The 15295-nt window shown below is 53.8% G+C and overlaps 1 protein-coding gene across 1 annotated transcript in view; it reads left to right on the top strand.

Moving 5' to 3' along the window:
• The window catches only part of SPATA20 (spermatogenesis associated 20), a 28936-nt gene extending 15132 nt beyond the window's left edge, over nt 1-13804 (top strand). The window contains exon 16 of the mRNA XM_074972184.1: nt 11785-13804. Coding sequence (XP_074828285.1) covers nt 11785-11955 — 171 coding nt within the window. The 3' untranslated portion in view covers nt 11956-13804. The remainder of the gene's footprint in view (nt 1-11784) is intronic.
• The last annotated feature ends 1491 nt before the right edge of the window (nt 13805-15295 follow it).

Here is a 15295-nt window from a genome sequence, read left to right as displayed (position 1 = left end):
CACTCCTGATTAGAGCTGTGTGACTCTGCCTGCCCCGGCGTGGCTGGGAAGGCGCGCTGAGCACCCCGGCGCTGCTGCCTGGGGTTGGGAGTGGAGTTGTCGGATTGCTGTGGAAGAGACAGAAATCCCTCCGAACAGCACGACAGCTGAGCCCCGTGGCAGCTGTCACATTCAGCCGGCAGCGTCTCTGCCCTTTTGATTGACAGCTTGCTTACTTGGTAACATGTCGAGCTGAACGAAACAGGGCAGAAGAGAAGGGACGGGGTCAGTGCCAAAGGAGAAGAAAGTTCGTAGCTATGCACAGCTGAACTGGGTTCATCTCTGACAGCAGCAGTTCAGAGCCCTAGTGCCAGGAGTTGCATGCCCAGCCGCACTCCAGAGCGCTAGTGCCAGGAGTCGCACGCCTAACCACACACTGGAGTGCTACTGGCAGGAGTCACACGCTGAGCCACATGTCAGAGCACTAGTGCCAGGAGCCGCAGGCTGGAGCGCCAGTGCCGGGAGTCGCACACCCAGCCGCAGGCCGGAGCGCCAGTGCCGGGAGTCGCACACCCAGCCGCAGGCCGGAGCGCCAGTGCCGGGAGTCGCACTCCCAGCCGCAGGCCGGAGCGCCAGTGCCGGGAGTCGCACTCCCAGCCGCAGGCCGGAGCGCCAGTGCCGGGAGTCGCACTCCCAGCCGCAGGCCGGAGCGCCAGTGCCGGGAGTCGCACACTCAGCCGCACGCCGGAGTGCCAGTGCCGGGAGTGACACGCCTGTCCTAGGAGCTCTCTGTGCACTTCAGGTACAATACGCTTGCTCTCTGCATTGTTCCTCATAAGAGCCCTGATCTGTTAGCAGACTGGTTCGACTCGGTAAGCTCAGTCACTGTGCACATCCTAGCCCTGCAATAATCCCAGTGAAGTGAAGAGACCCATGGCACTACCTGCAGGATCTGAGTCCTGCCCGGTGTGTGTGTCTGGCAGGACCCCGCAGCCGTGACACTCTCTGCAACGGCTTTGGTGCAGCCCATCACTGCCCCGCAATCTCTCCCTGGCTCCCCAGGCCCCATCCATGCAACTGTCGTTGCCAGCCAGTCACTGGCTCCAGTAAGTGACTCTGGTCTGTGTCTGTAGCAGCCTCATCATCTCCTGGCCTTTCTTCCCTGCGTGGGATGGTCGCCATCCAGTCTACACAACAGCCCTGTGCCCCTCCCTGGGATCTGCCACAAGAGCTAATGTGGGCAGCATGGATACGTGCCAAGGAAGAGTCAGCCTGGATTTCCTCAGGGCCGCAGCGGCTCGAGGGCCTCCAGGGTCGGGGGTTGCAGCAGTGAAAAGTGGGATTTTTGCAGGGAGCCAGTGGGTGGTGCTGGCTGAGTGTCAAGTGTGACGCAAGGTGGCTGGGCTTGCACAGGTTCAGCTGCCGGCTGGGCTGCCTCCCACGGGTGGGTGATGGCAACCACAGAGTGTGCCCTCCCTTGGGATGAATCTCCTTTGGGCACAGGAGGTGAGGAGGTGTAATGAAGGGAACGTGGCTCCTGGTTGCTCAGAGCCTGTTCTTCTCCTGTTGGCTCCAGCATCTCTCTGGTGCTGGCTCCAGGCTGGCCTGTCCCATGGCTCCAGTGTGCTCTGGCCAGTCCTTGTTCTGCTCGCGGGGTCTCTTTCCGTTACCAGCTTTATTCCTCCCTCTCTCCCTTGGAAGGATTAAAGCCAGTGACCCACTTTGCCGGAATTGAACATACTGGGTTGGCAGCAGGAGGCTGAGTCCTCTGGTGCCACTGTTAATAAATTACTCCCTGTTCAACAGCTGTGCCAGCCTTTGTTCTCTGCAACCTGAGCGGGTTCTGCGAGGGGGACTCGGACAACAAACCGACCGGGGAGCGCGAGCAAATCAAATGGCAAGGAAATTCACTTCCTTTCTCGCTGTTTAATTCAATTGCCTCCAACTGCAACACGGAGCTTTGGAAGCCAAAGCCCAGCTGTTCGAGACATTCACTCCAGCACTGCAGAGATAGGTGGTGGAATATCTCTTGGTAGGGGCGATGGAAGCTCCCTAAAAGTGGGAGGGCCACCAGTGCCCGAACCGTGGCCCCACCCCTTCCCCCGAGGCCCCGTCCCATGTCACCCCTTCCCCCGAGGCCGCACCCCCACGTCGCCCCTTCTCTGCAAGGTTCTGCTCCCATGCCACCTCTTCCCCCCAGGACCCTGCCCCCCGCTCACTCCTCTCGCCCCCCCCGTCCCCCGCATTACTTGCCCTTACGTCCAGTAAAAAGTGATGGGACCATGGCCCTCTGCCCCCAGCGTCCCTGCCTCTTAGGTTTGCCTTCCCCGCAGTACGAGGCAGGAAAGAGCAGGAGGAAGATTGGTCCCTGGAATGGGTTTCACGTCAGAGCCTGGACTTGAGGAGATAGTTAAAATACCAAAGTGTGGGCTCCTTGGCAACCGCCCACGCATTCCATGTTTGGCCTAGTCACTGGGGTTGTCAAAGGATTGTGGGATTGGGAGCAGGGTAAGAAACTGCAGCTGGTTTTTGGTTGATGAGTGGAGGAAGGCTGAGAATTTTTTGCCCAATTGTTTGTCGGCCACAACTATTAGTGCACAAAGAACCCAGCAGCCATGTCTGTTTTTGGCAGATTGGTTAGCAGAACCAATGCAGGTGCCCGCCTCCCCCCGCCCCATCCTTTAACAACAGCTGTTGCTCTTGTGCTCCCGTTGATCTCCTGGGACCTTCCCTTTCCCTGCCTTATAGAAAGGAGCCTGAGCAGGGTTGCACCTGGTGATGGATTTGGTTTATCCTCTTTGTGGTTTTATCTGACTCCGGTCCTGCCGATGGATATTGAATTAAACTACATGCTAGTGTTCTGTTGCTTGGTTCCCATTTGGTTCTCAGTGAAAATCATGGCACTAAAAGACTCCTTCCCTATCCTTCTAAATAAATGTTGCCTCTGACATGATGTGTTATTTCCCCGTTGCTACATCACATCCCAGTCTCTAGAATCACTTTGCAGAATGGAGGGAGAAAGAACTTGCTTTGGAGTCTTTCCATGTGTCTATAAAAGATTCCAGGCAAAAGAGCACAGAAGCCCTGGAGACTGACTGACTGATTAAAGCAGAGACAAGGACAGCCCCAGCAGAGAGAGGGCTGTGCTTTGAAATGAATTTTCAGTGCTTTTTAGAATAGCAAGGTATGAATTACTAGTTCCTGAGCACAGCCAGTGAAAAGAACAATGGCATGGCTGAGATGCAAGCAGAGGAATGGGCAGCAGCCTTGTGCCACTCAGGATATAAACAATGACATGTAGGAGAACACACAGGAAATGACAACAGCCTGTTGAACAGGAAGTGAAATGTGACATCATCAGAATGGGGAGTTGACTTGTCAATGATGTCATTCGTAGCACTGTGCAGAGGATGGAAACTCTGTTTCATGAGGATTACGAGATTTTGAAATTTGGTTTAAGTTCTCCTCAGAACAAAATGCAAACATTTCAGAATTCTCCATGAAGAAAAACTTCATTTCAGATCAGTCGAAATGTTTTGTTTCTGTTTCTATTTGAATATCATAATCTCTAATAAAATTCAAAATTAAAACACTTTGAAGCAAAAAGTTGTTCCCGGGTAAATAATCAAACCTTTTTGTTTTGAGAACACTGAAACAGGATTCTTTGATGTTGGCAGAACTTTTTTCCCAGATTTTTCTCCACAATGAAACTTCTGTGAAGCGTTTCGATTTTGATGGAACTTCATTTTCCAATGGAAAATGGTTCCGTCCAAGGTCTTCTGACTGCCAAGACTGTAACAGGGTTCAAAAAAGAACTAGATAAGTTCATGGAGGATAGGTCCATCAATGGTTATTAGCTAGGATGGGTAGGGATGGTGGCCCTAGCCTCTGCTTGACAGAAGCTGGGAATGGGTGACAGGGGATGGATCATTTGATCATTACCTGTTCCGTTCATTCCTCCTGAAGCACCTGGCATTGGCCACTGATGGAAGACAGGATACTGGCCTGTGGACCTTGGGTCTGACCTAGTATGGCTGTTCTTTTTAGTTGGGGGATGCCAGAGGGGCTCTTGTCAGTTTTCTGTAGGGATAGGCCTAAACCAGAACCCTGGATTCCAACCTGCCTGAAGCTTTGGAAAGTTTGGATCAGAACATCTCAAATTACACAGACCTGGGTCCATGTCTCCCAGTGCTGGTGTCTTCAGCGAACGAGGTACTGTGCCCTGCTCAGCCTCTCTATAATGAACGGGATGTCAGAGGCCTGCATCCATCCTGGTGACAGCTGCCTCTCTCTCTGTTGTCTCCAAGGCCTGGAGTGAGAGATCCTGTCTCTTCCACATGTGATTGACGCTGACAAGGAGACAGAGCTGCTGAACACAAGCACCTCCTGGATTGTCATATGAGGGCTTACCTGATGCCATGCTATCTCCTCACAGTTTGGTAAAACAGGGCTGAAAGCAGAAGAATCGGAGCTGAAGTGTCCCAAGTATCTTCTGACTTGCTAGCTCGGGGCTGCGGCCAGAGCCTAAGCCAGGTGCGGCGTCTCTGCTGCCACCGGAGGGAGAGAGGCAGTGCTGTCCCTGCTGCAGCTGAGAGGTTAAGTGCCAAGGAAACTCCAGGCAGGAGCCCGAAGAAAGATGCCTCCATGCTGCTGGGTCCCATGCATGTGGCAGGGTTTGCTGCCACTGGGGCTTTTGACACAGTATGCTGCTGAGAGGTGCCAGACTGTCAGCCCTAGGGCTGGCGTCCTCTGATTGTGCCCAGAATCGGCAGGGCAGGCAGGAGCAGTCCAAGCTCCCCCACGCCATCCTGCCTGCGTGCCTCTGGTCTGATCTGCAGAAACCCACCTCTGAGGATGAGAGACGTGCTGCTAACTCAGGCTCCATGGCCCCCGTGAGTCCCAGGCACTGTTCCCTCTGAGCTGTGTGCGTGTGAGCGTGCACACCGATCCGAAACCCCGCACATACGGCGAAACACCGCGCGCACAACAAATGAAATGCTACATCGGAGCCAGGCCGAAATATCATTTACGGGCGACTTTTGACATTGTTCGCCCACCATCTATCAACACAGCCAGATTCTCCTAGCCGGCAAGGGGGGGGAAAGGGAAAGGAGGTTAAATTTCCTTTTTTCTAAGTATTTAAAGATGACATCTATAAAATAACATGGTATAAAACTATTATCACAAATTGCAAATTAAAACTCTTTAACTGTATAAGCATTTTACTCGCTTGGGCACACTTGCCTTATGGCGCACAAATTTGAACTCTTCTTCAAAAATTTGCACAGAAGAAATTTTTCACACACAAGGCCTGTCAAAAATTAGAGGGAACATTGGCCCCGGGTCACCACAGGAACTGGACTGAGATCATCAACTCATTTCCTAGCCACTTCTAGTCATGACCAGCCGGGGCTGGGTTCAGCAGAATGACCTGGCAGTGAAAGGCTCTGAGAGGTTTAATGAGCAGCTACGGGGTGTCACGCTGGCCGCAGGTTGCAGACTCAAGGGGCCTGTCTCTCCCCTGCCTACTAGAGGGGGACAGAGTGCTAGGTTACACTTGCACCTCAGGCCCCATGCAAACGCTACCAGGGGTTGCAGTCCGTGCCCACTTTGCACCAGTGTCCATGCCTGCCCCAAGCGTAAGGCAGGGAGAACGAGCCCCAGGAGAGTTCCCGCAGGGAGGATAAAGCTAGTCCTGGATACAGGCTTGCCTTGAAGTGGGAGCAGAGTCCCAGGTTCATCCGGGGAGTGGGCTGGAGGTCTCCATTCTCCCCAAGGCAAGCAGGGAGTGTGAGCCCTGTGGAACCCCATTGTGGAGCCTGGTTGAGTGTGGGGCATGGAGCGAATCCAGAGCTTGGGCACTACTGGCTGGAGGATTTCAGCACGGCTTCCCCCTGGGATCCCTGGATGTGCCTGGCCTCTCCCGCCCTCTTTGTGTGGAGCCCATTACTACTCTTGCTAGTTAACTGGCTCTTTTTCCCCGTCTGCCCACCTCAGCTAAAGGAGAGGAGAGGCAAAGCCTTCCAGCCACACTGCTCAGGATTTGGACAGGCTCAGACACCAGGACCCCAGAGCAACTTTCCTGTCCAACGAGACGCGTGGAAGCCTGGGCCCAAACTGCCTTTTCCCCCTTCAGGAGGTCGCTCGCTCGGAGCTCCTCACAGGCGCCTCTGCCCTTTCCCGGTCCCCTCCCACCACTCTCCATTTCTCCACCCCGTTCTGCAGCGCTTGCCTCTCTTGCCCTGGAGATGGCAGAGCAGCTGTGTCAGGAGTTTAAGAGACGTCAACATGACACCCCCGCCCACCCACCCATTGCTGGCAGGCTGCTGGGGGCTAGCCTGAGCTGCATTGATGTAATTAACTAGGTCGTTCCAGTAATTAATTCCTCGCAAACATCACAGCGAAATCCTTGCCGTAGTGAGGTTGAGAAAGCTGGTGAATTTACGTTTGATACCAGTGTTGGGGGGGGGCGTTGCTGTGTGAGGAGGGAGGAATCAGTGAGTGCCGCAGAAGGACGGGTTCATTTAACCCTTTGCTGTGCTGAGCTGGGGTGGCAGGGACCCAAGTCTGGAATCTCAGGTCTGTCATTTTGTATGGTAACATTTCAGGCCAAGGTGCATGATAATCAAGGATTAATAGCGATAGCATCCTTTGTTTATCTAGCATCCTTCATCCCATCTTTAGACACTTCACCAAGTGATAGAAGATGTGGAGCCTAAAGGCTCACTTCTCCTCCCCTCCAAAGTGCAGCTACTCTGGGGCAGAGCACCCCATCTCTTTAGCAGCCATCAGCAATGCTACCCAGCAGCTTGGGAACAAGAACTCTTGGTTGTAGTGAGTTGGGAGTCGTGCAGCCTGTTCCTGACCTGCTGCTGATTTGCACTGTGACCCTGAGCAGGTCATTTCCCTGCTTTGTGGCTCAGTTTCCCCTTGGAGAATGTTGGTAACGGTCCTTTATCCGCTGTGACGCTTGCTCTTAGAGTCACCCCCACCCTTGTAACACGCATTGAGCTCAAAGGAAGCTGCATCTGTACAGTTCTTGCCATTACTCTTTCAAGGGTCCCTGCATTCAGTAGGCCAGGGGGTCTCGGGCTGCCCCATGTGGTTGTGTGGTTATTATTGTGCTCTCTGAAAGGGGTGGATGAGCCCTTCATTGAGGTCTCCTTTGACTGTCAAGGTGGACTAGGCTTGGGGGGGCTCTTGCTGATTGGCTAGAAGGAGGGAGTGCAGATTTTACCTGTGAGCTGCAGCCCTCCTTGCACTGACCTGCTTAGAACATGCCCTGGATTCCCCACTGCTCCGTGCCAGCAGGGGCTGGTGGACTAGGGAGGAAAGAGACGTTGGTGTCTTTTCCTCCTAACCTTACCCGGTGCTAGGGGCCGAGGGCAGTGTCCTGACGGTGGTAGGCAGATTTCAGTCACTGCCAGAGGCAGGCACGGGCCTGGGCCTGAGCCTGCTCCTGGGTTAATTCCCTGGCCTGCTAAAGGCCTGCGGGGTAATTATGAAGGATTTCATTATCTCCTCTTCCATGGAGCGCTAACGTGCCGGCCTTGCTTTGTCCTGGCCCAGCCAGAGGACCTCAGGGAGGCTGCGAGAAAATGAATAATGAATTTCAGATTAGATATGAATTGGTAATTAATCACTCCTGGAATTAATTCCAGACAAAGCCAGTGGGGCACTGGGGGGAGGCAGGAGGGGGGTTGGAGAGAAAGGATGCCAATCCTGAGCTGAGGCCAGAGGCAGGGAAGGGGGCCCCTCCAGCCAGGGAGGGGGCAGCTAGCTCCAGGCCCCTGTGGAGGAGATGGGAGCAGGCTGAATGGAAGGCGCCCTGGGAAAGAGAGATGGTCCATAGGAGGGCAGCAGTGGCCGCTGTGTGACGAGGGGGCCTGCTGCCCAAATGGAGGGGAATGGGGCAGGACAGCTGTTAGGGGGAGGGCGGGAGTTTGGAGCATGTCAGAGAGAGGACAGTGAGTGGGAGGCTAGCCGGGTCTGTGGCCTGGTTGGGAGGAGACCGGGGCAAGCCCGGGACTTTAGCAGAGGAGCTAGGAGATGTGTGTGGGTGGGGGGAATGTGGCTCGCAGGGTTTGAAGCAGGCTCAGTGCGATGTGGGTGGGGCTGCGCTGGAGGGGTGCAGTGTGTGTCAGTGGGTGGGATCTTTGCCTGTCTCTGGCGTGCGAGGGGAGTTGGTATGCGGTGGTTGGGGTGGAAGCTGTTGTGTGGAAGCACGAGTTGGGGTGATGTGTGCAGTGATTGCTGCTCTAGGGTGTTGGATGTCAGTGCTGGGGGGCATTGGTATGATCTGTGCTGTGCTTGCTGCATTTGGATGTGAGGGGTGTGTCAGTGGTTCTGTGTGTGTACGTGTGTTTAAGAACAGATGTGATCCGTGAGGGGGTTGGGGTCTGCTATTGCTGGGAGTGTGTGTGTTTAGGGGTTAGTGGTGTGATCGGTGTGATGGTGTACAGTTGTATTGGTGTGTGTCTGCGCTCAGGGGTGTGGGTGTGATGTGTGCGGTGGTTGCTGGGTTAGGGTGCGAGGCGTGGGTTGGTGTAAGGAGTGTGTCTGCGCTCAGGAGTGTGGGTGTAATGTGTGCGGTGGTTGCTGGGTTAGGGTGCGAGGCGTGGGTTGGTGTAAGGAGTGTGTCTGTGCTCAGGGGTGTGGGTGTGATGTGTGCGGTGGTTGCTGGGTTAGGGTGCGAGGCGTGGGTTGGTGTAAGGAGTGTGTCTGCGCTCAGGAGTGTGGGTGTAATGTGTGCGGTGGTTGCTGGGTTAGGGCGCGGGGCGTGGGTTGGTGTAAGGAGTGTGTCTGCGCTCGGGTGTGGGTGTAATGTGTGCGGTGGTTGCTGGGTTAGGGTGCGGGGCGTGGGTTGGTGTAAGGAGTGTGTCTGCGCTCAGGGGTGTGGGTGTAATGTGTGCGGTGGTTGCTGGGTTAGGGCGCGGGGCGTGGGTTGGTGTCAGAAGTGTGTCTGCGCTCAGGGGTGTGAATGTGATCTGTGCGGTGGTTGCTGGGTTAGGGCGCGGGGCGTGGGTTCATGTCAGGAGTGTGTCTGCGCTGACTCCTGGGGTGCTGGGATGACGGGCCTGCTGGGCAGACAGTTCAGGAATGCCACCCTTCTTTGCTGGTGTTGGAGAACAGGCTGGCTGGGGAAAACGTGCGTCCTCCCGCCCTCTGGCAGCAGGTCCCGGCCCACAGCAAATGAGCGTGTGGGCGACAGCGAGCCAGGGCATTGTGGGAGAGCGCAGGCTCTGGTGGGGAAGGGTGATCAGCATTTTGGCTTGAAAATTGCCTGGGTGCCATGTGAACCACGAGTAAGGCTATGATTTTGTCGCGGAGGTCACAGAAGACATGGAATCTGTGACTTCTAGAGACCTCCGTGACTTCAGGCCCCCACTGGTAGGTGCTGCAGGGTCCCCCGCCGCCCTTGGTGGCTGGGAACTGCGGGGCACCCCCGCTGCCTGGGGCTGTGGGGTACCCTGGAGATCTGAGAAGCCCTGGGCAGCAAGGCAGTGGGGGGAGGCTGCTGCTCTGAGCCATGGGTGGTGGGGGCCCTCAGAGCTCCCCCGCACCTGCCCAGGAGTGGGGACCCCGCAGCTCCCCATTTTGTCACGCATATTTTTTCTGAAAATCAGGGACAGGTCACGGGCTTCTGTGAATTTTTCTTTATTGCCTGTGATCTGTCCATGACTTTTACCAAAAAGATCCGTGACAAAACCTTAGCCTTAACCATGAGCCACCTGTGGCAGGGTTGTTGGACTGCTTGACAGCCTCCCAGTGTCATTGCATCCTGCACCTGCGCTGCTCTGCCCCATGCCCCCTGGCTTTGTCCTCCCGCTCTGTCTGGCATGCTGGAAGATTTGTCCCCCTCTCTGGGCTCCGTGGGATCCCTAGTGTAGGGGGAAAGGGAGGCAGTGCTGCTGAACATGCAGCCATTGGCCTGAGAGGGGGGATCGGTTATTTAGCATCTGCCACAGTTAGGAAAGTGGCTCCTTGTTGAGTGTCTCAGGGATCCGAGGGGAGTGTTAACTCTCAGGCCGGCTTGGGTCTGTCTGCGCTGTGGCTCTGACTCCTGCCTGCAGGAAGCTGGCATGGCTTAAAAGAGATTAATGCCGTTTGAGCTCAATTAGAGCAGCAAATTTGAAGCCTGCTGGGCAGCAGGGGTGTTGCCAGCAGCGCTGTTGATCACAGTTTGTTCGTTGGGTAAACAGGCCTTGGGTGGGTTTGCAGCAGAGTTAGTCACTGCTGCAGCACACGGCCCAGCAACACAATGGGCCAAGCTGTCCGTGCGGCCGCTCCCAACTGGGAGCCAACAGGGAGGGGCTGTGCAGCTACACATAGGAATAAGCATCGAGTCCCAGGCCGGGCACCACCCACTGCACATGGTACCCCCTGACGGTACCCCTCATTGCATGCCAGCACTTCCTTGCACAACACCCCTCGCTGCACACACAACCCTGGGCATTACTCCCCCCTGCATGCCAACCCTGCCCGGGCACCCCCGCACAGTACACACCGAGCCCCCAGGCAGTACCCCTCACTGCACACTGAGCCTGCAGGCACAACCCCTCACTGCACATTGAGCCCTCAGGCAGTACCCCTCACTGCATGCCAGCTCCCATCACTGCACACTGAGCCCTCAGGCACCACCCCTCACTGCACACTGAGCCCTCAGGCACCACCCCTCACTGCATGCCAGCTCCCATCACTGCACACTGAGCCTCTCATGTGATACTCAGCAGTGCATGCCCAGCCCTCCCCAAGCCCCACCCGTCACTATACCAAGCCCCCTGTGTGACACCCTTCACTGAACGCTGAGCCCTTACAGTATACCAACAGAGTGGCTTGAGTGGGGGTTGGCAGGGATCAGCACCTTCCAGGGTGGAGCCCTAAGTTAGCACAGATCAATGAGAGGAGAGTGACCTGCATTGAGGAGCCCTGGCCATATGGTCCTGTGCTTATTTTGGTCAGGAGGGTGCGGTACGTTTTTGTTGCTAAGAGGGGAAAACAGGCGTTTAGGCCTCACGGGAGACATGCACAAGGGGAGGAGGGGTGGCAGGGTGGGTCAGGCAGGATACGCCATGTAGAGGGGGTGCAGGAAAGGGGAGAGGGCTAGAAATGGGGGTCCCACATTCTTCTGGCAGCATTGGTTGGTCTGTAGGGTCCAGGTCTCTCTGAAATAGAAGTATAGGACTAGAAGGGATCATAAGAGTCATGTAGTCTAACCCCCTGCCAATGTGCAGGCTTTGTTGTGTCTAAACCATCCGAGACAGGTGGCTCTCCAGTCTCCTTTTGAAAACCTCCCGTGCAGGTGTTTCCACAACCTCCGGAGGTAGTCTCTGCCCTTGGTCTCCTGTTCTTACAGTTAGGAAGTTTTTCCTGAGATTTAATCTGAATCTGTTGTGCTCGAGTTTGAACCCATCGCCTCTTGTCCTGCCCCTGGTGGCAAGAGAGAACAACTTTTCTCCATCTTTTTTATGGCAGCCTTTCAAGTAGCTGGCATGTCCCCCCCCCCCATCTTCTCTCTTCCAAACTAAATATACCCAGGCCCTTCAGCCTTCGAAGAAGTGTTACAAAAAGTTAGTAAATAGCAGCAGTAAAGGGTGTGGGGATGTGATTGCAGGGTCTGTGCTCCATGAGACATGCCCTAAGATCTGTATCTGGTTCTCTTCGCCTTCCATCCTCCCCTCTCCTAGCACGTGTAGGCGTGATGCAGTTAGCACTTCCTGCGGTGGGCAAGGGGAGCTGACTGGGTCTTGACTGTGTTCTCCCTTTCACTCCATCCCTGACCGTCTCCATCTCTGTGTATCCCAGGTGCTGATGCTGGCAGACGGGGACAGTACTGGATTCCTGTACCACCATTTGCCCTTCCTCTCCTCCCTGGAGAGGAAAGACGGAAAAGCCACTGCTTATCTCTGTGAAAACTTTGCCTGCTCCCTGCCTGTCACCTCCTCCCAGGAGCTGCGCAGGCTGCTGCTGCTGTGAGCTGTCGCCCCGTGGCCCCGCCGGGCACCCTGCCGTCTTGGCGAAGGTGAAAGAAAATAGACTAGCGAGACAGCCGCGGTGACTATGCATGGACGCAGCGCAGAACTCTGCAATAAAGTCACCTTTTGCACAAGCCACCCGCTGGATTGTTCTTAGTGAAACTGACAAGCAGTCACAGCCATCCATCCCTGCTGGCTCCCCACCACCCATCCGTGAGCAGCTCTGTCCTCTGAGATGGTTTTAGCCCTCGTGTTTCAGTTGTAACAGTGTCTTTCCTCCTCCTCATCAGGAAGACTCACACTCCACAGTTCTCAAGAGTACTGCCCATTTGGGGCTGATTATGTTCCTTGCATTCAAATCCCCAGGGACAGGTGCAGTCAGTTCTGATCTGAACCATGACCAGTTGAGTCAAATATGAAGAGTCCACATGCAGTGGAATCTAATCATAACAATGTCCAATCAGGTTGCTCCTTTTCCTAGGCAGGTTTTGCAGCACCCCGGGCGGTGGCATTGTCCCTGTTTATGGAAACTGAGGCATAGAGAGACTCATCTGCCCAGATTACATAGGAAGAGCCAGGAATAGAACCCAGGAGTCCTGACTTCCCATTCCCCTACTCCAATGTTTCTCAACATTGCGATCCCTGGGAGTGGGATGGGTGTTGTGTAAGGCAATCCAGGGAGTGGGGGGGGGGGCAGGGGGAGGCACTGGAAATTTTATTACAAATAAAAACAACGAAAATCTCACTCCCTGCGCAGCCTCCCCTTTCAGTGTCAAGGATTCTCTGTCAGCCTCTCCAAACACACGCACAAATCAATTACACAGGCTTATTAGCACTGTTAGCATGAATACATTTTTACTTGTAAATGCAAGGAAGGTTACAACATTTTTTTTTTTTTACCTTAAATAAGGATCTGCCCTCTGAAAAGCACTGCCCTCCTCTAGCCAGTGTCAAGGGGGATGCGGCGGAGTGTCTAGCTGTGAACCGTCATGCGTAGCAGTGGCTGATTCCAGTGGGCCACCGGCAGTGTGGTCTAATTCAGGGGTCCTCAAACATTTTTCCCTGTGGCCCACCGGTACAGCTGCAATGGGCACTGCGCCCCGCTGTTAACACCACTATTAACAACTAGAACCATAAATAATTATTACATACAGCTAAATGATAACACTGTAAGCAAAGAATTCCCATGTTTCCTTTTCATTTGAATATAAACAGTTGTAAGGATAGAAATCCCTAGCAATATGCACTCAAAGACAGGCTTTAAGGTCTTTGAAACCAACAGGTTTAGTAAAGCTACGCTTTAAAAAAACATGGAGAGCAAAATGTGGTGTTCAAACAGGGCAAACAGTGCATAACTGTACCATGTACAAAACTGAATGAGTAACACAACATTAACAAAATTGTTAAAAAACCAGTTATTTGTTGATTTTAAACTTTGAACCCTATATTCAGTGTAAAATCTGAATTTCTGTGTTGTATAAGTCAAGACTGAACTCTACTCTCTACTAATTAGAAAACAATCAGATATTGTTAAAAAAAAATGCAAAATAACAGTTCTGTTATAACACACTGAGGCAACAGGTACTCAACCCGTCCGGTGAAAGAGAATCCAAACTTCAAGCATGCATCATCGTATTTTCTTACCACTTTATTTTTTTGGCTGGCTCATTTGTGTCACTGTAGATGGTCCAGGGCTCTCATCATCTTCTCCACCAGTGCATTCTTCTTGCTTCTGAAAAATAAATCCAGCCAGGTCAGATAGAAAAACTGCTTGCCGTTTTTACAGTTGTAAGTGGCAGACTGTGTGTACATTGCTAGGTTACCTTGCAGTGAAATGCATCATTGTACTCGCGAGAATTAAACTTGATTTATTTCAGCTTGGGTTTTTATAAATAAAGTTTTTTCTATACTCTGTCCAGCTCTAAACATTTCATTGCTGTAGCTTTTACTCACGTGAGTCACATGGAGTTAAAGATTTACTAAGAGCTTGACTGGAGAATACAGTTACGCCGGTGGACCATATGGCACTGTGCAGCAGCCCTACGTTTGGGAACCCTGGGTCTAATTCCCTCTGTCCTGGGGCGTGGGGGTCTTTAAGAATCAGTGTTGCAACCTGCAGTGACTGCTGATTTTAGTCCAGTGGGAGCATATAGCTCCATTTCCCTCTTGCCACCACTGGGGACCAGCATATGTGCCTGGTTGGGGGTAATAGCATCCCTCAGTTAAACGCTGACTCCCCCGGGGCTCAGAAAGTTCAACATGGGTCACTTTAAACACATGCTCAAACCGTATGAGGTAGAAAATAGAAGCATGGCTAATTGGGTGCATGGTGCCTGGGGCAGGAGCGGGCTGGGACACTGGCTCCCATTAAAAGCAAAGTCATTGTCAGGCCAGAGGAGATGTTGCCTTCAGTGCTGTGGAGGCTTCCTTGCGATCATGCCCCCACACTGGTGGTGCAGGCAGGCAGTTCATTCCCACACCAAAGGCAGCTAGCAGAGCAGGCCGAGTGAGCAGGCGTGAAGCCTGGGAGGGTTCTTGGGGCAAGCCCCTCACAAGCAGCGTTTGCCTGCTGCTGGGGCTGCTCTTGGGAGCTGCAGCTGTGTCAGGAAAGCAGGGGGAGAATTAGTCAGCACTCGGACTTCCAGCTGTAGCACTGCTTGATCTCCCCTTTGTTTTTCCCTTCTCTGTAGCTCTCCCATCTGCTTTGCCTCTCCTACTCCTGGGCTGGCTCTCTGCCTAATTAAAGGAGCCAGGAGAGATTTAGGGGCCTCTAACCGTCACCATGGAACAGGCTGTGGTGGAGGGATGCTACTCTAGTAACTAACCCTACTGGGGTGACCTGCTACCTTTGTGCTGGCTAGTACCATAGGTACAGACACAGCCCAGTGATAGGGTTACTCATGGGAGCAAGGGACCTGAGTAAGTGTAGCAGAATGGGGCCCACCATAAGAGAATGAGGACCTGATACATTGGCCTGACCATCATCCTTTCAGCCCTGTTGTCGCCTGCGTGATACCAGTCTCAGCTGCTTGCCCCCTGGACTCCCAGCTCAGCTCCTCCGGAGCATGTTCACCTATGAGGGATGGCTGAACAGGAAGCAGAAAGGGGCGGTGAGAGTGTGACACTGGAGAGAAGAGGCAACGACTCTGCTGGGAACGTGGTGCATAGAGAGAGGTGTGGGGTCTCTGAACTCCGCGGCTGTTCCTGCAAGGAAACTAGCAAATGACATTTCTGGACCCCGTGGCAACAGCCTCACTCCCTGCCTAGCAGCTCTATTTGAATTACATGCTGCATACCTGGAGCTCGGCTGATGCTGGTGACTGAGCAATTTGCTTCAAGAA

Source organism: Natator depressus, chromosome 14 (assembly GCF_965152275.1).
Source record: "Natator depressus isolate rNatDep1 chromosome 14, rNatDep2.hap1, whole genome shotgun sequence".
Lineage (NCBI taxonomy): Eukaryota > Metazoa > Chordata > Testudines > Cheloniidae > Natator > Natator depressus.
Note: the sequence above shows the minus strand (reverse complement) of the source record. Positions and strands in the feature narration are given on the sequence as shown.